This window comes from Budorcas taxicolor, chromosome 7, assembly GCF_023091745.1.
Source record: "Budorcas taxicolor isolate Tak-1 chromosome 7, Takin1.1, whole genome shotgun sequence".
NCBI classification, from domain to species: Eukaryota; Metazoa; Chordata; class Mammalia; order Artiodactyla; family Bovidae; genus Budorcas; species Budorcas taxicolor.
In genome coordinates this window covers 3,599,653-3,624,445 of record NC_068916.1, presented here as the reverse complement: position 1 = coordinate 3,624,445, position 24,793 = coordinate 3,599,653, and the positions used below count along the sequence as shown (strand labels likewise).

Here is a 24,793-nt window from a genome sequence, read left to right as displayed (position 1 = left end):
GAGTGATGATCTCCAGGTCCATCCATATATATTCCTACAGATGGCATTATTTCTTTCTTATTATGGCTCTGTAGGGCTTCCCTGGTGACTTAGTGGTAAAGAATCCACCTGCCAATGCAGGAGACTCAGGTCTGATGCCTGGGCCAGGAAGATCCCTGGAGAAGGAAATGGCTACCCACTCCAGTATTCTTGCCTGGGAAGTCCCATGGACAGAGGAGCCTGGTGGGCTGCAGCCCATGGGGATGCAAGAGAGTCAGACATGACTTAGCAACTTAACAACAGCAATATTCCATTGTATGTGCGTCTGTATGCACTATATGTATATACACACACACACACACACACACCGTATCTTCTTTATCCATTTGTCTGTCGATAGATATTTAGGTTGCTTCCACGCCGTGGCTATTGTAAATAGTACTGCAGTGAACATATATCTTTTTTAATTAGACCATTCATCTTTTCTAGATATATGCCCAGGAATGGAATTGCTGGATCTTATAGTAACTCTATTTTTAGTTTTTTAAGGAATCTCCATATTGTTTTCCAGCGTACCGATTTACATTCCCAGCAACAGTGCAGGTGGTTCCCTTTTCTCCACACCCTCTCCAGGGTTTATTATTTGTAGACTTTTTGATGATGCCCATTTTGACTGGTGTGAGGTAATACTTCACTGTAGTGTTTGTTTGCGTTTCTCTATAATTAGCCATGTTGAGCATCTTTTCATGTGCCTGTTGGCCATCTGTATGTCTTTCAGAGAAATGTCTGATTAGGTTTTCTGCCCATTTTTTGATTGGGTTGTTTGGTTTTTTGATATTAAGCTATGTAAGTTTTTCGTATATCAAGAAGAGATAAGAAGGCTTTCTTCAATAAACAATGCAAAGAAATAGGGGAAGACAACAGAATGGGAAAGATTAAAGAACTCTTCAAGAAAATTGAAGATATCAGGGGAATATTTCATGCAAGGATAGGCACGATAAAGGACAGAAACAGAGCCAGAAGAGGTTAAGAAGAGGTGGCAAGGATACACAGAAGAACTATACAAAAAAGATCTTCATGACCAGGATAACCATGACGGTATGGTCACTAACCTAAAGCCAGACATCCTGGAGTATGAAGTCAAGTGGGCCTTAGCACTACAAACAAAGCTAGTGGAGGTGGTGGAATTCCAGCTGAGCTATTTATTTAAAATCCTAAAGGATGATGCTGTAAAAGTGTTGTACTCAATATGTCAGCATTGGCCACAAGACTGGAAAAGGTCAGTTTTCATTCCAATCTTAAAGAAGGACAATGCCAAAGAATGTTCAAACTACCAGTAAGTTGTGCTCATCTTGCAAGCTAGTAAGGTTATGCTCAAAATCCATGAAGCCAGGCTTCAGCAGTACATGAATCAAGAACTTCCAGATGTACAAGCCAGGTTTAGAAAAAACAGAGGAACCAAAGATCAAATTGCCAACATTCATCGGATCATAGAGAAAGCAAGGAAATTCCAGAGAAACATCCACTTCTGCTTTATTGACTATGCCAAAGACTTTGACTTTGTAGATCACAACAAACTGGAAAATTCTTAAAGAGCCGGGAATAGCAGAATACCTTACATGCCTCCTGACAAATCTGTATGCAGGTCAAGAAGCCACAGTTAGAACCTGACGTGAAATAACTGCTTCCAAATTGGGAAAGGAGTACAACAAGGCTATGTATTGTCACTTTGTTTATTTAACTTCTATGCAGAGTACATCTTGGAAAATGCTGGGGGCTGGATGAATCACAAGCTGGAGTCAAGATTTCCACGAGAAATATCAACAGCCTCAGATAGGCAGATGATACCACTCTAATGCAGAAAGTGAAGAGGAGCTAAAGAGCCTCTTGATGAAAGTGAAAGAGAGTGAAAAAGCTGGCTTAAAACTCAGCATTCAGCCACAGGTACACATGTGTTCCCCCATCCTGAGTCCCCTTTCCTGTGGCTGATTCATGTCAATGTATGGCAAAAGCCACCGCAATATTGTAAAGTAATTAGCCTCCAATTAAAATAAATAAGTTAATTTAAAAAAAAAAAACTCAGTATTCAAAAACAAAGATCATGGCATCCAGGCCCATCACTTCATGGCAAATAGATGGGAAAACAGTGGAAACAGTGACAGATTTTATTTTCTTGGGCTCCAAAGTCACCACAGATAGTGACTGCAGCCATGAAATTAAAAAGATGCTTGCTTCTTGAAAGGAAAACTGTGACAAACCTAGACAGCGTATTAAAAAGCAAAGACATCGCTTTGCTGACAAAAGTCCATATAGTCAAGGTTCTGGTCTTCCAGGAGTCATGTACGGATGTGAGAGTTGGACCATAAAGACGACTGAGTGCCAAAGAATTGATGCTTTCAAACTGTGATGATAGAGAAGACTCTTGAGAGTCCCTTGGACTGCAAGGAGATCAAACCAGTGAATCCTAAAGGAAATCAACCCTGAATATTCATTGGAAGAACACTGGATCCCTAGGTAATGCCATATACAAAAGTTAACTCTTGATACATTACACACCTAAATGTGAGAGGCTGAGTAAACTAGTGTGGAATATCTTTGTCACCTAAGCATGAGAATGTTTCTAAAACAGAACTTCCAAAGTGCAAACCATATGTGAAAAATCAGCACATTAGACTATATCAAAACGAGGGACTTAAGGATAGGAGATGACTAGAAGATACTTACCATCTGTAGACCAGTAAAGGACTAATATTTAGACTATACATGGAATTACTACTCATCAACAAGGGAAAGATAGGAAATCCAAAAGAAAAAGGGGCAAAAAATATGAACAGGCAAGCCACAAAGAGGAAACATAAATGTTGGAGCTGGAGCTCCAGTACTGTGGCCGCCTGATATGGAGAGCCAGCTCACTGGAAAAGATCCTGATGCTGGGAAAGATTGAAGGCAAAAAGAGAAGCGGGCAGCAGAGAAAGAGATGGTGAAATAGCCTCACTGACTCAGTGGACGTGAATCTGAGCAAAGTCCGGGAGACAGTGAAGGACAGGGAAGCCTCGCGTGCTGCAGTCCATGGGGTCACTAAGAGTCGGACACGACTTAGGGGCTGAACAACAACTATAAAGCTGGCTGTTGGTGTATTTTCAAAATCCCTCTGTTGGTCACATCATCAGCAAATATTTTCTCCCATTCCATAGGTTGTCTTTTCATTTTGTTTATGGTTTCCTTTGCTGTGCAAAAGCTTATAAGTTTAATTAGGTCACATTTGTTAATTTTCACTGTTGGTTCCATTACTCTAAGAGATGGATCCAAAAAAATATTGCTGCAGTTTATGTCAGTGTTCTGCCTGTGTTTTCCAGTGTTATACCTTGATCTTTAATCCATTTTGAGTTTATCTTTGTATATAGTGTTAGAAAATGTTTTATTCTCATTCTTTTACACGTAGCTGGGCACTTTCCCAGCACCGCTTATTGAAGCGACAGTTCTTTTCTCCATTTTCTCGCCTCCTTTGCTGTAGATTAATTGACCATAAGTGCGTGGGTTTATTTCTGGGCTTTCTCTCCTGTTCCACTGATCTCTCTCTGGTTTTGTGCCAGCATCATGCTGCTTTGGTTCCTGTAACTTTGTAGTGTAGTCTGATTCTTGATAAATATTTTAGAATAAGGTATAAACTTCCTTTTTCAAAACTCCAGCTGAATTTCCTAAGTGGGAATTACATTGAATTCAAAGCTTTCTCTCCTTTTGTCCTTTTTATTCCGTAAGAGTCGCATTTTCTCCAGGTGAGCTCCTTGATTCTGTCTAGTTCTTGCTGGCAGCGAGGTTGTTTCCTTATTTTGGCTGCATCTTCAAGTGAGGTCTTACTAATATAGAGAAGTGCTTTTGTGCTTTATAGGTTGACCTTGCATTTGACAACCTTGCCCACCACCTGGTTCTGATAGTTAGTCTATTGATCTTGTTGGTTGTAATTAATCATATTGTAGGCAAATAAAGACAGTTTAGTCTCTTCACTCTCAAGTCTTGTGCCCATTATTTTTTGTTTCTCTTCGCAGCGGCCTCCATGACTACATTAAATAGTAACAGAAATAGTGAGCAGACTTGTGATTCTGATCTTAAAGGTAATGCACGTAAAACTGTCTCCATCAGGCCTTCCCTGGTGGCTCAGTGGTAGAGAATCCGCCTGCCCTACCAAAAGGGAAAGCAGGGGAGGGACAAATTAGCAAGTTGAGATTAACATATATACACTTCAGTTCAGTTCAGTCGCTCAGTTGTGTCTGACTCTTTGTGACCCCATGAATTGCAGCACGCCAGGCCTCCCTGTCCATCACCAACTCCCAGGGTTCACTCAGACTCACAGCCATCTCATCCTCTGTCGTCCCCTTCTCCTCCTGCCCCCAATCCCTCCATTAGATAAACAGCAAGGATCTACTGGATAGCACAGGGAGCTATACTCTATTTTGTAATAACCTGTAAAAGAATCTGAAATAGAAAATATGTGTATGTATAAATAACTGAATCACTCTCCTGTATGCCTGAAACTAACATGACATTGTAAATCAAAAAAAAAAAGAATCCGCCTGCCAATGCAGGAAACACAGGTTCCATCCCTGACTGGGAAAAATCCCACATGCCCCGGAGCAACCAAGCCCGTGTGCCCCAACTATGAAGCCTGTGCACTGGAGCCTGGGAGCCACAGCTGCTGAAGTCCACACGCCCTGGAGCCTGTGCTCCGCAGCTAGAGAGTAGCCCCTGTTTTCTGCAACTAGAGGAAAGCCCACACGGCAACGAGACTGAGCACAGCCAAAAATAAGTAAATAAAATTATTTTTAAAAAAGATTTTCCCATCAAGAATAATGCTTACTAGATGGTTGGTGTGTAATCTTTACTGAATTAAAGGAGTTCTTTTTTTTTAAATTTGTTTATTTACGTTGCTGTGCACGGGCTCCCTCTCGCCGCGTGGAGCAGAGGCTTCTCCCGGCAGTGGCTTCCCGTCGTGGAGCACGGGGCGCGTGGGCTTCAGTAGCTGCGGTGCGTGGGCTCTAGAGCACAGCCTCAGCAGCTGTGGGGCTCGGGTTTAGTTGTTCATGGCGTGAGTGATTTTCCGTGATCAGGGATGGAACCCATGTCTCCTGCATTTTCAGGCAGATTCTTAACCACTGGACCCGCAGGGAAGTCCATGAAGTTCTTCTTTGCTCAGAGATTTTTCTCATAAATAAATAATTGAACTTTATTAAATGTTTTAGGCTTTTTTGCATTTTATCTATTGTGATAGAACAGTTCTTTTTCTTCCTTATTTATGTGGCAATTTATAGATTAACGTTCCTAGATTCCTACTTGATTATGATATATTTAAATATGTAACTGATATGTATGTTTATACATGAGACAGACCTCTAACTTTCTTTAACCTTATTTGGCTTCAAAATCATGGTTGGACTGGTATTGTAAAATAAGGTTTCCTGTTCTCTTTCTTAGAAGTAACTCTTATAAGATAGCAAGTATTTATTCTCCAAAAGTTTTGAGAATCCCATCCATAATATAGGGTTCATCTGGGCTGGGCTTTTTGGGTCAAGGAGACTATGACTGCCATTTCAATTAATTGAATGCTTACTGGTTTATTCATATTTTCCATTTCTTCTCAGACCAATTTTGGTATATTTTATACTTTTCCACAAAATGTGTCTTATTTTATTTGGGTTTTCAAGTGTTCTAGCTCATAATTGTTTATAATATTCTTTTGCAGAATTTTTAAATCTCTTTAATTCAGTGTTTTCTTGTTGCATTTTCTGTCTTTCCTCCTTATCTAATCTGGCAAGAATTGTGTCTGTTCTAATAGTCTTTTCAAAGAACTGGCTTGTTCTCTAATATTCCTTATTGTGCACTGTTATTGTCTCTTATTTCGTTGATCTCTACCTTCACTTCTATTATATTCTTTGTTATTTCTTAACGGTTTACTCTGTGGCTCATTTTCAGCTTCTGAAATGCATACTTACCTCATCTGTTTTATTTTTTTTTATTTCATTAAATATTTTATTTAAAGTTTAAAATTGCCCACAAGTTCTGTTTTAGCTAGGCTTCCCCAGTGGATCAGACGGCAAAGAGTCTGCCTATAGTGCGGGAGACCTGGGTTTGATCCCTGGATCAGGAAGATCCCCTGGAGAAGGAAATGGCAACCCACTCCAGTATTCTTGCCTGGTAAATACCGGGACAGAGGAGCCTGGTGGGCTACAGTCCATGGGATCACAAAGAGCTGGACACGACTCAGCGACTTCACTTCACTTCACTGCTTTAGCTATGGCACTCAAATTGTGAGAAAAGTATTTCATTGATTGGGTTGGCCAAAAGGTTGGTTTGGTTTTTTCCATTAGACAGCTCTCTCAACATTTAATCTTTAACTTCACTCAAAACAGTTTTGTTAGATTGTATCATGACAGTTGTCATATCGGCCTGCATTTTCAAAGAAACTTAGCAAAATTGGTGAATTTTTATAAAGCTGTTTTAATATTGAAGATGGAAGGGAAAAAGCAGCATTTGGAGCGTGTTGTTATTATTTATTATTGCAAGGAAGGTCATAATGCAACTGAAATGCAGAAAAATGTATGTGTGCAGTGTGTGGAGAAAGTGCTGGTCAATTGTGTCAGAAGTGGTTTGTGAAGTTTCCTGTTGGACATTTCTTGCTGGATGATGTTCCCCAGTTAGATGGACCTGTTGAAGTCAATAGAGATTAAATCAAGACATCAATTGACAACAATCAGTGTTGAATTACATGAGAGATAGCTGACATACTCAAAATATCCAAATTAAGTGTTGAAAATTATTTGCAACCCTTGGTTATGTTAATCATTTTAATGGCTTGGGTTCCACATAAGTTAAGCAAAATAAACCTTCTTGACCATATTTCCACATGTCATTCTCTTCTGAAACATAATAAAAACATTCCTTTTTAAAAACAAATTGTGAAGGGCAGTGAAAAGTGGATACTGTACAATAATATAGAATAGAAGAGATCATGGGGTGAGCAAAATGAACTACCACCAACCTCGCCAAAGGCAGGTCTTCATCCAAAGGAGGTGATGTTATATATATGGTGGGATTAGAAGGAAGTCCTCTATTATGAGCTCCTTCCAGAAAAGCCAAACGATTAATTCCAATAAATACTGCTCTCAGTTAGACCAACTGAAAGCAGCTGTTGATGGAAAGTGTCCAGAATTAGTCAACAGAAAACGCATAGTCTTCCATCAGGATAACACAAGACCATATGTTTCTTTGATGACCAGGTAAAAACTGTTACAGCTTGGTTGGGAAGTTCTTCTTTGAAAACAAAAAAAAAAGATAGGGTTTTGTTTGGTTTTATTTATTTATTTGGCTGCGCCAAGTCTTAAGTGTGGCATGCAGGATCTTTAGTTGCTGCATGTGGGATCTAGTTCCCTGAGCAGGGATCAAACCTGGGCCCCCTGCACTGGGCTGTCAGCCACTGGATCATCAGCAAAGTCCCTGGCTGGGAACTTCTGATCCATGCACTGTATTCACCATACACTGCACTCTCGGATTTCCATTTATTTAAATCTTTACAAAATTCTCTTCATGGAAAAAAGTTCAGTTACTTGGAAGAATGTAAAAGGCACCCGCAACACTTCTTTGCTCAAAAAGATAAAAAGTTTAGGGAAGATGGAATATGAAGTTGCCTGAAAAATGGCAGAAGGTAGTGGAACAAAATAACATGTTGTTCAGTAAAGTTCTTGTTGAAAATGAAAAATATGTCTTTTATTTCTTACCTAAAATCCAAAGTACCTTATTGGCCAACCCAATAGAAAGCATATTTTTCATATCATCTCTGAAATTAGGACACGTCTTATAGTCAATGTCATGATGTGTTTCAAGTAGCAGTCTTTTCCTTTCTTAGTGGTATATAAAATTAGGATGCATCTTCAATGTAATGAAATATTGCAGTGTTTTCATGGTCTTTCAGCTCTATTTCATAATTTCTCTTCTGCTTTTTTTAGCTCAATGTATTTTAGTTATATGCTATTCCATTTCCAGATGTGAGGTGTTCAGCTATTCTTGCGTTGCTTACACCTAGTTTTATTACGTTAAAGCCAGAAAATACAGTCTGTATTCCTAGGAATATATCAGTACTTTTTTCTGTCTTCAGTCTTTCTGTTTCCTTGTATTTAAGAGTGTCTCTTGTAGACACACAGAAACATGTTTGTTTGTCTGTCTTTTTGCTGCCTCCTGATCACTCAGCGTCTGCCACAGCTGAAAGCTTGGCTGAGAAAGTCACGGGGGTGTGGGTACCAACCCAGCTGCACCGCATTTGTGCTGTAACCTTTACCCAGGTGCTTTCTCCTCCCGAGCCTCCGTCTCTTGCTCAGAGAAGTGGGGGCTCACAATGCCCACCATGAGAACTCTGCAAGACTCACGGAAACTCATGGAGGTGCCTGGCACATGAGAAGGCTCAGCAGTGTTGAGTCAGGTCTGACTCTGAAGTTCCTTTTCAAAAAGGGATCTGGCCTGTTCCAACACAGGGCTTCATTCCCTCCCTTTCTGCCTTTTTTCCAGCACTCTGCTTGGCTTGCGAGATCTTAATTCCCTAACTAGGGGCTGAACCCAGGCCACAGCAGTGAAAACGCCCAGTCCTACCCACTGGACCACTAGGACGGTCCCCCTCTGCCTTTCTTTACGTTGATGACACTGGGAGCGTTGGCCTAGTTTGTCTCCCAGCGCTGTAGTGAAGAGCCGCAGTCAATGGAACACTCTTGAAAGTGTTATTTTAAAAGTACACAGAGAACAGTTGAACCCTCTTGTAATGCAGAACAGGCAGGGGGGTGAGACAGAAGCAGAAAATGACCCTCTTTCCTTGCTTTTATAGAATGCAGAGAGCAGTTTACAACAGAAGAATGAAGTCATTACATCCTTTGAAGAAAAAACCAATCAAGTCATGTCCAGCATGAAACAAATGGAAGAAAGGTAAACACTTCCTCCGGGCAGATATTCCCTAGAAGGTACTAGGCATGGTCTGGGCCTGGAGACTTACTCAGAGTCTCTCTCAAAAGTATAGACAAGTTGGAATGACCTTCCTTCAGGTCTTTAGTCTTGCCCAGAAAGGGGACTGGATTCCCTAGTTTTGCCTAAGCATGTATTCAGTTATTCAACTTTGGGGCTACTGTATCACTTTGACATCTCAGGGAGTCAGAACTATCCAGTGAGCTCACATTTAAATCAGGTCAGGGACTTGCCTGGCAGTCCAGTGGATAAGACTCTGCACTTCCATTGCAAGGGGCAGAGGTTCGATCCCTGGTCAGGGAACTACATGCTGGACAGCATGACCAAAAAATAAAAGTTAAATAAATAAATAGCTGGTCAGTAAGGGATCAGAATACAGTAAAAAAAAAAAAAAAAAAAAAAAAGACTCCTGCAAATATAGGTGACTGGTTTTTTTTCTTTTTACAGAGGTACAAAGGCATTTCAATGGAGAAAGGATAGTTTTTTCAATAAAGGATATTGGAAACAATTGGGTATCCATAAGCCAAACAGTGAACCTCAATTTAGACCACACCTTTATATAAAAGTTAAAAAGAATCATGAATCTACATGTAAAACTTAAAACTAAAAACTTTTAGAAGAAAACATAGGAGAAAATCTTTGTGGCCTTAGGTTAGACAAAGAGTTAGATGTGACATAAAAGCTCTGTTCATAAGAGAAAAACTTGATAAATTGAACTTCCTCAAAATTTTAAACTTTTGTTCAGTGGAAGACACCGCTAAGAGAATAAAAATCCCATATCTGACAAAGGACTCATAGCTAGAATATATAAAGAACTCTCAGTGAACCATCCAGTCTAACACAGACAAAAGACTTGAAAAGACCCTGCATCAAATAGGACATATGGAGGGCAAATAAGCACACAAAAAGATAGTCAAGAAATCTGTTGGATTTCTTCACACTAACTATGAAATATTAGAAAGAAAAAGTAAGAAAAAAAATTGCTGTTTAAAATCACATTGAAAAAAAAAAAACCCCTAGGGATAAACCTAACCAAGGAGGTGAAAGACTTTGAAGATGATTCAAGGAAATGTAAAGATATCCCATGTTCTTATATTGGAAGAAGTAACGTAGTTAAAATGACCATACAACCCAAAGCAACCTATAGACTTAATGTGATCCCTGTCAAATTACCTATGACATTTTTCACAAAACTACAACAAATAATCCTGAAATTTATATGCAACCATGAAAGACCCTGAATGCCAAAGCCATCCTGAGGGAAAAGAGCAAAGCTGGAGACATAACCCTTCCAGACTTCAGACAATACTACAAAGTGATAGTAGTCAAAACAGTATGGCATTGGCACAAAAACAGACATGGATCAATGGACAGAATAGAGAGACCAAAAATAAACCCACACACCTACGTCAATTAATCTCTGACAAAGGAGGCTAGAATATACAATGGAGAAAAGATGGTCTCTTCAGCAAGGGTTGGCAAAGCTGGACAGCCTCATGTAAATCAGTGAAGTCAGAATACTCCCTCACGCTATATGCAAAAATAAACTCAAAATAGTTTAAAGACTTAAATGTAAGGTGTTGTTGTTCAGTTGCTAATAAGTCATGTCCAACTCTTTGCAACCCCAACAGACTGTGGCACTGTCCTCTGTTATTTCCTGGAGTTTGTCAAATTCATGTCCATTGAGTCAGTGATGCTATCTGTCTAACCATCTCACCCTCTGCTGCCCCCATCTCCTTTTGCATTCGATTCTTCCCAGCATCAGGGTCTGTTCCAGTGAGTCTGCTCTTTGCATCAGGTGGCCAAAGTATTAGAGCTTCAGCTTCAGCATCAGTCCTTCCAATGAATATTCAGGACTGATTTCCTTTAGGATGGACTGGTTGGATCTCCTTGCAGGCCAAAGGACTCTCAAGAGTCTCCTCTAGCACTACAGTTCAAAGGCGTCATTTCTTTGGTACTTAGCCTTCTTTATGGTCCTGCTCTCACATCTGTATGTGACCACTGGAAAAACCATAGCCTTGACTATACAGACCTTCGTCAGCAAAGTGATGTCTGTACTTTCTAATACACTATCTAGGTCGGTCATAGCTTTCCTTCCAAGAAGCAAGCATCTTTTAATTTCATGGCTGCAGTCACCATCCGCAGTGGTTTTGGACCCCAAGAAAATAAAATCTGTCACTGCTTTGCTTTTTCCCCTCTATTTGCCATGAAGTGATGGGACTGGATGCCATGATCTTAGTTTTTCTAATCTTTTTCAAGCCAGCTTTTTCACTCTCCTCTTTCAAGAGGCTCTTTAGTTCCTCTTTACTTTCTGCCAATAGGGTGGATTCATCTGCATATCTGAGGTTATTGATATTTCTCCCAGCAGTCTTGACTCCACCTTGTGATTCATTCAGCCTGGCATTTTGTGTGATGTATTCTGCATGTAAGTTAAATAATCAGGGTGACAATATACAGCCTTGTCACACTCCTTTCCTGATTTGGAACCAATCAGTTGTTCCATGTCTGGTTCTAACTGTTGCTTCTTGACCTGCATATAGGTTTCTCAGGAGACAGGGAAGTGGTGGCGGGGGGGGTGGGGCAGAATTACTTGAAGACCATTGAGGACCTAGGGGCTCAGATTTTTCCAAATTCTGTGGACAATGCCCGCATCGTTCTACAGATTGACAATGCCCCATCCCATCTTGCTGCTGCTGACTTCAGAGTCAAGTATGAGGCAGAGCTGGCCATGCGCCAGTCTGTTGAAAGTGACATCCACAGACTCGGCAGGTTATTGATGACACTGTGTCACCCAGCTTCAGCCAGAGACTGAGACAGAGGCTCTCAAGCAGGAGCTGCTTTTCATAAAGAAGAACCATGAGGAGGAAGTAAAGGGTCTGCAAAACCAGACTGCCAACTCTGGGTTACCGTAGAATTGGATGCCCTCAAACCTCAGGACCTCAACAAGATCATGGCAGACATTGGGCCCTGTGCAATGAGCTGGCTCAGGAGAACCAGGAGGAGCCAGACCAGTACTGGTCCCAGCAGATCAAGGAGAGCACCACAGTGGTCACTAGACACAGTCTGAGGTAGGAGCTCCTGAGATGACTTTCTCAGAGCAGAGATACCATCTAGTCCCTGGAGATCAACCTGGCCTCCATGAGAAATCTGCAGGCCAGCTTGGAAAACAGCCTGAGGGAGGTGGAGGCCCGATATGCCATGCAGATGGAGCAGGCCATCGGGGTCCTCCTGCACCTGGAGTCAGAGCTAGCCCAGACCGAGGCAGAGGGGTAATGCCAGACCCAGGAATATGAGGCCCTGCTGAACATCAAGGTCAAGCTAGAGGCTGAGATCAACACCTCCTGCCACCTGCTGGAAAATGGGGACGACATCAGTCTTGATGATGCTCTGGACAGCAGCAACTCTATGCAAGCCATCCAGAAGACCACCACCCTCAGGCTTGTGGGTAGTAAAGTGGTGTCTGAAGCCTCAGACGCTGAAGTTTCGAGGCATTGAATCAATAGAAGCAGTGTGCCCTGTGGAGCAGGAGGCCAATAAAAGTTGAGACATTATTGCATTTAAAAAAAAAAAAAATGAGCAGAAGACCTAAATAAACATGTCTTCAAAGAAGACAGATGAAAAGATGCTCAACATGGCTAATTATGAGAAATGCAAATCAAGACTACAATAAAGCGTCATTTCAGACCAGTCAGAAGGGCCAACGTGGAAAGTCTACAGATAAATGCAGGAGAGGGTGTGGAGAAAGAGGAACCCTCCTCTACCTGGTGGAAATGAAAAATTGGTGCAGCCAGTGTGGAAAACAGTATGGAGATTCTCTAAAAAACTGAAAGTAGAGTTGCCGTGTGATCCGGCAGTCCCGCTCTTGGGCGTATATCCAGAAAAGATGAAAGCTCTAATTCAAAAAGACATGTGCATCCCCAGTGTTCATAGCAGACTGTTTACAATAACCAAGACATGGAAGCACACTTCGTGTCCATCAGTTAATGAATGGATGAAGAAATGTGGTACATATGTACAGTGGAATATTACTCAGCCATAAAAAATAACGAAATATTGATTTGGAACAACATGGATAAACCTAGAGATTATCATACCAAGTAAAATAAGTTAGAGAAAGACAAATATATGATATCACTTTCTAAAAAAAAAAAAACGAATGTTACAAATGAACTTATTTACAAAACAGAAACAGACCAGGGAAACAAACTTATGGTTACCGAATGGGAAAGTGGGGAGGGATAAACTGGGAGAATGGGATTAATAGATCTATACCACTTTAAACTAGATAAACACGGTGATTTTCTGATACTTTATAGCACAGGGAGCTGTATTCAATATCTTGTTCAGTTCGGTTCAGTCACTCAGTCATGTCTGACTCTGCGAACCCATGGATTCCAGCACGCCAGGCTTGCCTGTCCATCACCAACTCCTGGAGTTTACTCAAACTCATGTCCATTGAGTCGGTGACGCCATCCAACCGTCTCATCCTCTGTCATCCCCTTCTCCTGCTGCCTTCAGTCTTTCCCAGCATCAGGGGCTTTACAGTGAGTCAGTGCTTCACATCAGGTGGCCGAAGTACTGGCATTTCAGCATCAGTCCTTCCAAGTATATTCAGGACTGATCTCCTTTAGGATGGACTGGTTGGATCTCCTTGCAGTCCAAGGGGCTCTCAAGGGTCTTCCTTTTCCAACACCACAGTTCAAAAGCATCAATTCTTTGACACTCAGCTTTCTTTACAGTCCAACTCTCACATCCATACATGACTACTGGAAAAACCATAGCTTTGACTAGACGGACCTTTGTCAGCAAAGGAATGTCTCTTCTTTTTAATATGCTATCTAGGTTGGTCATAACTTTTTTCCCAAAATCAACTATATTTCCACTTTTAAAAATTGTTCAGTATTAGCCATTAGGGAAGTACATATTAAAGTCACAATTAGATGCCACTGCACACATATTAGAACAGCGAAATATTTTTTTAATGACAATACCAGGTGCTGGTGAGGCTACAAAACAACCGGAGCACTCGTACGTTACTAGTGGGAATGCGCTTTGGAAAATAGTCTCTGCAAAAAGCCAAACATGCTCCTCTCATATGGTCCAACAATCCCATTCCTGACTGTTCGCTCGAAAGGAGTGAAAACCCATGTTCACAAAAAAAAATCCTGTGCACAAATGCTTACAGCATCTCTATTCATAATTGCCAAAATCTAGAAGCAACTCAGATGTCTTTCATCAAACAAATGGATAAACGGGTCATCTACCCAGTGAAATTTTACCCAGCCATAAAAAGGAATGGCCACTAATACACACAAAAACTCGGATTGATCTCAAAGATATGCTGAAAGAAAGAAGCCAGTCTCAAAAGGTTGTGTGAAATATAATTCTGTGTATTAATATATGACATTTGGGGTGGAGAGGTGTGACTCAAAGGGGCAGTGGTAAGGTGTTTTGCGGGGTGATGGAAATAGTCTATGTCACCTGTTAGAATGGATTGTGGTAATTCTTACATGAATTTATACCTGTATAAATAGAATTATACACACAAAGGAGTCAATTTTATCATATATTAATTTTTAAAAATGAAAGCCAGCAAAGATATGCAAAAATCATGGTAAATGTGAGGCGTGGTCTTTTCCTTTCAAGTATTTGGTTCCTCTGGCCTAGGTTACGGCACTCAGAGAGCGCGAGGCAGGGGGCCGAGGAGCGGAGCCGCAAGCTGCAGCAGGAGCTCGGTGGGAGGAGCAGCGCCCTGCAGCAGCAGCTTGCCCAGCTGCATGAGCAGTGGTAGGAGCCCCAGAGGCAGCGGGTGGCTTCGTGGTGTGGCAAGGACTGGGGAGGCCATCTCCCAAGTGGGGCCCCTACAAGGCTAGGACTAGGATGAGAGATGAAGTGTCTATTCCCCGCTTCACAAATGAGAAAAATGACTTCATGGGGGCTCAGTATAGTCCCCAAGGCTACTCAGCTGGTGAGCAAGGCATCAGGATTAAACTGAAACTCACCCCCACCCCTTAGTAGCTTCCTCCTTGTCCCGAGCCCCCCAGTATCCTCCACTGTTAGCTGGCCCCTTTAAAAAGCAGGATGAGTGTTGCAGAATAAATATCTCCATCTCAGTAGTAGGTTCTGTGTGCAGCCACAAGTGTGAGCGCTCTTTCCCTCCCTTTCCATTTGTGTAACTGTCAGATGTGTGCCTGTGCCTGCCTTCCTTGGCATGCTCCTGGTCTTTCTTACGGAGGTGCAGATGGCCCTGGGGGAGCGGGAGCCTTATTTCTATGCTTTGTGGAAGGGTCTGTATGCTCACATCACAGTTCACATTGCTGTGAATCCCCTGTCTCTGATGTGGTGACTCGGGTTGTGGATTGTGCTTTTCCATGAAGATCTCTCATTGAAACTAACTCAAGTTCCCTGTGCAAAAACAGCGCAAGTCTAGAGAAAGAGCTGAAATCAGAAAAAGAACAAAGACAAGCTCTTCAGCGAGAGTTACAGCATGAGAAAGACACTTCCTCTTTACTCCGAGCAGAGCTACAACAAGTAGAAGGATTAAAAAAGGTAAGGTGGGCTGTCTTGGGGAGAAAAAGAGCTTCCAGATCTCCAGAAACTCCTGCCCAAGAGCCTCCCAGCCAGCAAGTGAGACGCACGCACGGCTCTTCAACCTGTGGCTGCAGAGCCTGTCCCCGCTGTGCACACACCGGCCCTGGGTCTGGGACCCTGTTCCCACATCCTCGGAGCCTCTGCTTCAGGAGGAAAAGACACAGAGAGAGCAAACCAGAGAGATTCAGTGTTGAGGGCTACGAAGAGAAGAAAACAGGAGCGTGTCCCCACACTGGGGTGGAGGGTGGCCTGGGAAGAGAGTGACAGTCAGGCAGAGAACTGGATGGTGGGCCAGGGCCAGCCGTGCAGAGCCGCCAGGAAGTGCGAGGGACCGTCACGGTGAAAGACCAGAGAGGGGCTGTGTGCCCCAGGTGTGGCAGCAGAGGAAGGAGGGCTTAGGCAGCGACCCCAGACGGCCTCCCCGTGCCGCTGGGGCGGTTCCCAGATACGGGTTTTGTCTTGTTGAGCACGGTAACAGGCACCACTGCAGTCTGAGGTAAAAGCCCTTTGATTTCTGTTGGAGAGTACCTAGAGTCCCTCATGGGAGAGCCTGCTAGGACCAGCATGGGGGTTGCTAGTGAGGAGAGAGCTTTCCAGGAGCTACTCAAGCTCAGAGATGGGAGGAAAGGACTTCTAGAAAGTTCTGCATGATGGAACACTCCCCCTTCACTTCAGAATACTTTGGTCTAAGATTTGAATTACACACACCCTGCAAAAGGAACGAAACAGCATATCTGACCTCACTGGGAAGCCTTGTGAGCCCTTGTTAAACGGTCTCCGGGGCAGAAGGCCAAGGGGTGGCTGAGGTGGGAACTGCCCACCACTCAAGTTACTTTTCCGGGTCTTCGTCTCTGCCCTCACCAGCCTGTGTCCACGGTGCGCTCACCGCAGTTTACAGTCATCAGCATTGTCCCCGCTGAGCTTCGCTCCATGGCTCAGGGCCCCTGGAAGGACTTGCCACCCTCAGGGCCATGAAGGAGATCCCAGATCTTGGCTTTCATCAGCCTTGCTCATTTATTTTCAGAAAATTTTGACCAGCTCTTTCCAAAAAACAGTTTATCCTATAAACTAGCTTTCCCTGATACAAATCTGACTTTTAATAGAAACAGAATAACTTTTTTTGCACGGTGCCAATCTGTTTTGAATGTTTCCTGCCCCACATTCCACACTGCAGAGCCACTCATGAAGCGCTTCTCTTCCAATTGTCCATTCTGGAGAAACACGCAAGTGTTTCTCGAAATAACCCTGTTGTGAATGAGACTGATACAACAAAACTGTTTCTAGGGACTTCACTGGTGGTCCAGTGGCTAAGACTCCATGCTTCCACTGCAGAGGGGTAAAGGTTCCATCCCTGGTCAAGGAACTGAGACCCTGCATGCCATGCAACATGACCAAAGTGAAAAATAGGAAAAGAAAAGAACCATTCCGACCTGCTTGTCACTGTGATGACTAAACCTTTTTTTTTAAAAAGGACTTTGAGTTCTGTGTCAGGCACCTGGTTTGTTTGTTTTAGGAGCTGCGGGAGCTCCAGGACGAGAAGGCAGAGTTACAGAAGATCTGTGATGAGCAGGAACAAGCCCTCCAGGAAATGGGTCTGCACCTCAGCCAGTAAGAAACCCGCTCCCCTTGTCTGCCACCCGCATCAGGGCCACCGGGCCCCCCTCCCCCTAGAGAGTCGCGCCAGCCCGCCCACTGCACCGCTCGAGCTGCAAACCTGTGTCCTTTTGTCCAAGGAGGGAAGGGCAATCAGGGAGGCCTGCCAGCCATTCAGGGGGAACCCCCTGCCCAGGAAGTCAGGCTTCAGGGACACAGCACTGGTTTGGGTTACCCTTTTCTAGTGACCGGAAGGAAGTCTTACGGTCACAAACTGTCTATGTCGCAGGGGAACCAGATAAGAGGGTTGTGTGTTTAGCTCCAGAGGGAGTGCTGTGTCTTGAGACTGTGAGCCCGCCACAGTACAAGTCTGGCGACCGCGTCCCTCCCTGGAGCCTGTAAACTCGCATCTGCCAGAGTCTGTCTGTCTGCCTCCGACGGGTGGGTGATACTGCGGGAGTGCACACCCTGCGGCTCCGTCTGCCCTCTGACTGCACAGGTCTCCTCCCTGACGTCCCAGTCCTGCCAGGTTGTTCTGGACAGTCTGGTAGGTCACACCGCGGGCGGTGGAACTTGCCCATTTGTGTGACTGTTGCATTTTTAAACAAAGTGGGTTGCTTTTTCTCAAGTCACAGCTCTTTTGGTTGCTAGTGACAGAAATCCAGTTCAAACTGGCTTAAGCAAAAAAAATCATCAGGAGTCAGTTTCTACCTCTCTGTCACTTGCCTTGCAGGTGGGCCTGGCCCCCAGCAGGGCTGTCTGTCAGAGGAGCGAGAGTTCCTCTTTCCTGTCCCTCCACAGAGATCCGAGGTTGACTCACGGCCCACCTGAGTCCTGGTGCAGACTCAGTGAGCAGCAGAGCCTGGCTCAGGCCCGAAGCAGGACACACTGGCCAGAGACAGAAACTCAGTGGAGAGGAGATCAGACACACTCGAGTAGTGCACAGGTGTTCACAAGCTTGGGAGCTTTCTGTCTGCAAAGCTGGAAGGCCTCAAGCAGTGCGGTGGGCTGGCCCACAAAAGTATAAGGAAGAATGTTATGACTCTGATGAAAAGGTGGTCTTTTCAGTAGTTTAATGTGATGATGCTGCCCATCTGCCCTCCTTTCCCATTCAGCCGCTCTTTCTACACCAGCTTAGGGCCACTGGTCCCTTCTCCTAAAGGCTGCCTACCCCCCTTTCAGGCGGAGCTTGCCGTGCACCGCCCCCGCCTGGGGGCAGTTCTCAGAGAGCACCGGCCAGCTCTGAGCGCTCCCTGAAACTGAGAACCAGCTGTGGACGCTGACATGCTACCGCTTCTTGGATGCGAGCGTTATTTAGAGAGAGAGGGAGGCATCCTCAGGGCGCCCTCCCACTTCTCACATGGCTCGTCCCATTTCTCTCCTGCCTGTCCTCTTCACCTTGGACAAACGGCAGAGTTAGAGAGACACTCCTAGTAAGTAAGGCAGAGGCCTCAGAAAAGCAGACAAAGGCTGGTCTTGGAAAGGCACCCCTGCACCCCTTGGAAAGGCAGCCTCCACCTTCCGAGTGCCCTTCACAGCCGGGGCGGGTCAGCGCTGCCAGCGAGACGCGGGTTCTCCCCGTTCCCTCCTTTGTACAAGCCCCCACCAGACAACAGGGAAGGGAAAGCCTCCTGTCAGATGCCTCCACCAGCTGCAGACACACATCTGGATGCTCAAATCGTGTTTCCCAGGGAAGTTCTTCTGTGTCTCGGGCAGCCTCTGGCCCTGTCGGTCTACCCGCCTGCTTCTGCAGCCGGGCGGGGAGGGGAGGAGCCCCTGCCAGCATTCCTGGAGGCCACAGGGTGTTTCCTTTCAAAGGCTTTGATGTTTGGGTTCCTTGTCCTTCCCTAGAAGTCTAACCTGTGACTTAGAGCCTTCCTCTCTGACCCTTAGACTAGGCGAATCCGGTGACAGTTTAAGCTAACCTCAGCTCTTCAAGAAGGGCTTTGACATACACTTAGTGTTCTGCTCTATCTGGCTCAGTTCTGCCATTTTAGACCATGTTCGGTCCTGTCTTCTATGTGGAGAACTAAGGAATTATTCTTCCATTAATGACTGAGAATGGGACAAGAACAAGCAACCGTGCCCCCTGAGCCTGGCTGTTCTAGACAGAGCTGGCAGCAGGAGGGGCAGAGGGGCCTACAGATGAGGGGTCCCGCACCTGGCGAGGGAGTGCCCCTGCCCCTCGCACATGTCACAGGCGGGAACAGTTGCTCAGAGAAGCCAGAAACATGGGCTTTGATGAGGTCATTCTCAGGTGTTAAATGATTGTAACTGTTTCAAAGCCTTTTAAAACCCTGCCGCAACTCAATAGCGTATATCTTGGGCCAGATTCAGTCCAGAGGCTCAGCCTCAAGACCGCCCCAGACATGAGCCAATACAGTGAGATAACTCTGGGATGGTAAAAAGGTGGGAAGAAGTTATTCTGTAAGAACTCATGTTATCACGTTCCTCTTGTTGCCCTCACAAAGCCAAAAAGTTGACTGTCGATTTACTTCATGAGAGCTTGAAAGTCTCTCTTAGTGAGGCTATGAATTTCTCTCTCTCTTTTTTTAAGGTCAAAGCTGAAGATGGAAGACATCAAAGAAGTAAATAAGGCACTGAAGGTACTGGACTATTAATGTTACTAAGAACCACTACTGGTAGCTATCAGCCAGCTCTTAGCATGCTCTTAGGTTTTCTCACAGCAGTCAGGTGAGAATATGCGGTTGAGTCCTGGCTCCCATCACTTATTTACAGATAAGAAAACGCTGCCTAGAACTGTGTGTCTAGGCTGAGATGGTGGCGCGGACAAGCGGCAGGGCCTGGACTGGTCCTGGAGGAATCAAGTTCCTCTGGTTCTGGTCTCTCTGCCATCAGCTGCAGTTTGACGTTAGACCTAGATCATAGGTGCCCTAATGAAGGAAATGAAACGTGGTAGAAAGAGATCCAGGTTGTCTTTTTTTTTTTTTTTTTAATGATCAGAGTAAGACCTTTCCCTCCAGGTAAGGTGCTAGAGGCCACATTGTCCCGTTAAAGTGCCCTGGGCCATTTCCGGGGACCACTTAAGCCCTCAGCTGGGCCACGTTTCCGAACCATTCTGGGGAGGGCAGAACGGCACACGCCACTTAAGAGAGCAGGGACATGTGGGCCGGGTGGCCCAGTGTGGTGCGGAGCTAGCCTGCTGAGGCCAAGAGTGGAGTGGGAGAGGGCAGGAGTTTCTCACCCTTGGCCTGAGCTCTGCTCTGGCAGCAGTGTACAGACAGCCCTCTTCCCAAGGGACCCTGCAGCGCACGCTGGGGCAGAGACCCTTCTGTCTCTAGGCACTAGATTTCCAGCCCGCCTCAGGTTAGAAGCAGCAAGTTGTCATAGCAACCAACAGCAGCCTGGACTTGCAGTTCACATCAGTTTTATTTTAGCCTCCCTTGTAGACTGAAAAGCTCCTTAGATGTCATTGCTGTGAGCTGTTTTTGTCCCCTGCAGATGTAAATAAGTGTTTGCACATAATGTCAGCTGACAGTGCTAGAGGGAGGATAGAAGTCATGAAATGGGACCCTGGAGCTTCCTGGAGCGGTGGAGCCCACGGCTGAAAGCATGGTGGGGCTGTGCTGCACCTCCTAGTCATATCTCTGCGTCATCAAGAAAGCGACAGTCAGCAGAAGCCACGGCGCCATTAAGGTGCCTGGGGCGCTTGACCCTCGAACAGCTCAGTCTCTGAGCCGAGCAAACGCGTATCTCGGTTTTCCCTTAGAAAGACTTCCAGAAAGGCATCTCTCTAAGCCTCAGTTGCCTCCTCTGCTTCCCCAGGAAGCTCTGAGAATCAGGACGTCAGTGCGTGTGGAGAAGCACCTCCTGTCTCCGCAGCACGTTGCCCTTCTTTCTTAGCGGGGACTGCTGTCACAGATTTTCTGGTCTGGCAACCAGGGTTGGCCCATCTTCCTCCTGCCAGTTTAGGGGGCAGTTTGGATAATGTCTCAGCCAGGAATGGAGCTACAAGCACCAGACCCTGATTCTGATCACCTCGGCCTTAGGGAGTGGAGGAGTCTCAGGTTAATGCGAGGCTGGAGAATCTGGCAACCTGCGGAGACAAGGAAGCCCCAGGACAGGCAGGCTGCAGCACATGAGCTCCAGCTGTGGTCAGGGTGGGGGACAATCCTGGGACCACTTCTAGTGGAGAAGAGGCAGTCCCTCAAAGGCAAACCAGGCGCTATTAGGGACAGTGGCTGCTGGGCTGAAGGATGAACATAGCTAAAGGCTCGTCAGGAGCCAAGCCATAAAATAGGACTGTGTGTTCTTTCTTCCTCAGGGCCATACTTGGCTGAAAGACGATGAAGCAACACACTGTAAGCAGTGTGAAAAGGAGTTCTCCATTTCCCGGAGAAAGGTATGTGGGGTAGCCCTCCACTTGCTCGCCCAGGGACTAAGTTGGTACCTGGCCTGGGCCCTGGTTCTGGAGAAGGCCCGTAGGACTAGGCCCGCTGCATTGGGTTCATGCTGACTGGTCTGCTGGCAGATGACTTCCCAGCCTGCCCCCGTCAGGGACCTCAGCCCGTTAGCACAGGCCTTGTCTCCACCACAGTCCTGTCAGTAATTTGGGAGTTGGGGCTGCTTGTTTGCAGAAGTGGTCTAGGTGTGTGTGTGTATAAGCTGAAAATTCTTTGAGAGCAATAGGACCAAAATCTGGCCTAGTTAGGCAAAACCAGAATCTATAAGGAACCTATGGGCAGTTAGTCTTAAGACAGGCATCCCGGTGGCAATCTGGGCAGGGCACTTGCGTCCAGCGAATCTGCCTCCGCCTGTGTAGCCCGCCTTCAGGTTCCAGGAACACGTGATCTTGGGCCTAGCTTTCAGTCCAAGGTTGACCAGGCCTTGATTGACCAGTTGGGCAGGGCAAGATAGAGATGCCACACAAAATAGAGAGCCTTTATTAAAGGACTTCTCATGAGTGGCTTGGAGAAGGCAATGGCACCCCACTCCAGTTCTCTTGCCTGGAAAATCCCATGGACAGAGGAGCCTGGTAGGCTGCAGTCCACGGGGTCGCTGAGAGTCGAACACGACTGAGCAACTTCACTTTCACTTTTCATTTTCATGCATTGGAGAAGGAAATGGCAACCCACTCCAGTGTTCTTGCCTGGAGAATCCCAGGGACGGGGGAGCCTGGTGGGCTGCCCTCTCTGGGGTCGCACAGAGTCGGACACGCCTGAAGCGACTTAGCAGTAGCAGCATGAGTGGCTGGATAAAGAAACCTTGGGTCATCACCATGGAATGCAGCAATTACAGGGAACATATCCAGGCACTTGAAGTATCATTGACTACCAACTCACTGAGAGTTGTCAAGTCCAATAAACACAAAGAAAAAGAACCTTACTCATGCCATTGGACACCCCCTCCAACACTTCCGATTTTCCAGGAACAGAAATGTGGAAACACGAGGTCTACAAGAACCCCTTTCAAAATGATACAAGCCTCTGGAGGAGGGATGGTAGCGTATTAAGCTTTTAAAGGTTGGTCAGCTAGAGTGGGTGTGCAGGCCCAGGCAGCACAGCAGCCGGTAACTGCCGCTTTTCACCCTCCAGCACCACTGCCGGAACTGCGGCCACATCTTCTGCAACGCGTGCTCCAGCAATGAGCTGGCCCTGCCCTCCTACCCCAGACCAGTCCGCGTGTGCGACAGCTGCCACACCCTGCTCCTTCAGCGGTGCTCCTCCTCCACCAGCTCCTAAGGCAGGGGCCTCCGCAGGGCCTGCCTTCTAGACCAGCTGCCAGCCTACCTTCATGCCTGTGGGCAGCCTCAGAACAGTGCCAAACTCTCTGGGTCTTGAGTTGGTCCGGGACTTGGAAGGTTGGTTCCCAAGCTGAGCTGCTGGCCCTCTGGAACGCAGCACGCAGGACTGGAAGCTACACAGGCCTCTCCTTTCCAAGCTGTACGGAATCAACTCCTCTGGATTGAAATTCTCACTTGACACCACCGGCTTTGGTTCAGATCTAACTTCATGATTTTGCTATTATCGTTTTTCAATTTCCAAAGAATTAACCTCTTTTGCAACAGCCCAACTAGTTGTAGTAATCAGGTCCTTTTCCTCCCTCCTACTCCAGCATGCTTTCCCCTGCTTCAGAGTCAAGAATTCACACCCTTGTGAATATCCATCATTAGCCCTGCAATAAAACTGTTTATTTTCCATTCTGGTATAAATAAGGAAGCTTATGTCAGCTTCACAGGATGCCCAGAACAAGCCCCGTTTCAGGACTAGAGGCCCTCAGTGAGGGTGGCTGCATCTGAGGAAGAGGCCTGAGCTTGCTGGGTTCTGGGGTGCAGGCTGCTGCCCAGATGAATAAAGGACAAGCCGAGCTGTTCAAGTTCATCAACAGGCCTAGAGGAAGTATCTCACCAAAGCTCAGAATGTCTTCCCTTCTCTAATAGGGAGTTAGTGTAGTTAATTACAGATGGAGGCACCCATAGAAAAACACCTGCCAGGCAGTCATTTTGGATTTCAGGGTACACACACACACACACACCCCTAACTTCCCTCCACCAGTTAATGGCCTTGAGTATTCAGGTTACAGAAGTTTAACAAGTACTGTAACACAATCAGGTCAGCCCATCTGTAGGCAAGGCCTCTTTTCAGTGCCCGAGGCCATCTCCCACCAGTGTTCTGACCTTGGCTGTCCAGCCTCTGCTTGAGAGCCTGGCTCTCTTCCTTCTGTACTCTGTCCTAGCACAAGGCACACCCACAGCCTAGCCGATTCCACATCCGCTCAGCTAAATACACCGTTATGGATGGGAAACATGGAAGATTCGGTGACCTTAGGTCCCAGATCTGTGTGACCAGCCTCCAAAACCGTGTGCCCTGCTTCAAAGCTACATTCATTCCAAAGTGCAGATTCTTTTAGTCCTATTTAAGGAAGCACATGGCAGCAGAAAGGGACTTTCTCCTCTTCCCTACCCTAATCTGAGCAGCTTTGTTAGCCTCATTCAGGGTGCAACTTTCCCGAAGTCGACATACCACCCTCCCGCCAACTGCTCTAGCACTAGATCTGTGCCTTGTTTGCAGTGTGCCCAATTTTTACTCCACCTTGCCGAGGAGCCTTAGGTTGTCACTTCTCAGCCTGTCTTATCTGCACACGGGAGGGGAACAGGATACCTTCCTGCTTCAAGACAGTTCTGACAGTTCCCACCACTACCTCACTTCATCATCCTGATTTCTTCTAAAACCTGACCCTGCCCCCATGCCCCAAGCACCACTCACAAAGGGTGCTTGTGCCAGATACTAAATATCTAGCTGCATGGAGAAAAATTTAAGACATCCATTATGTAACTGAACTTTGGAACCCTGAGTTTCTGGTTTGGCAAACTTTCCCTTACTTGGGCAAACAAGGGACAGATAAAAGGCAGTGTTTCTCCAGCTTAAATGCAGATTGTGGAAGGTTAAGGGTCATGATAAATGACACCAAGTTTGAAGACTCTGACCATTCCTAACAAACTCCCAGGTGAAGATGCTGGTCCATGGAGTACAGTGTTCCAAACAAACACAATATTTCTAGGCATTTTTTCAAGTTTCAACAAAGATGTTCCTTGTTAAAAAACCAAAACCTAAAGGTCTAGGGAAGATGAAGGAACACTCTCCTTGTGCCTGATTTCCCCGGACACAGACCA

General features: G+C 45.6%; 1 protein-coding gene across 2 annotated transcripts in view; it reads left to right on the top strand.

Moving 5' to 3' along the window:
• Window positions 1-23,289, top strand: part of RUFY1 (RUN and FYVE domain containing 1) — a 66,198-nt gene extending 42,909 nt beyond the window's left edge. Inside the window, exons 12-18 of one of the 2 annotated variants that reach the window (XM_052642843.1) lie at window positions 8,843-8,940; window positions 14,644-14,763; window positions 15,396-15,525; window positions 17,081-17,175; window positions 19,718-19,766; window positions 21,446-21,523; window positions 22,716-23,289. In XM_052642843.1, coding sequence (XP_052498803.1) covers window positions 8,843-8,940; window positions 14,644-14,763; window positions 15,396-15,525; window positions 17,081-17,175; window positions 19,718-19,766; window positions 21,446-21,523; window positions 22,716-22,862 — 717 coding nt within the window. In that variant the 3' untranslated portion in view covers window positions 22,863-23,289. The remainder of the gene's footprint in view (window positions 1-8,842; window positions 8,941-14,643; window positions 14,764-15,395; window positions 15,526-17,080; window positions 17,176-19,717; window positions 19,767-21,445; window positions 21,524-22,715) is intronic. The other variant, XM_052642844.1, reaches the window with a different exon arrangement.
• The last annotated feature ends 1,504 nt before the right edge of the window (window positions 23,290-24,793 follow it).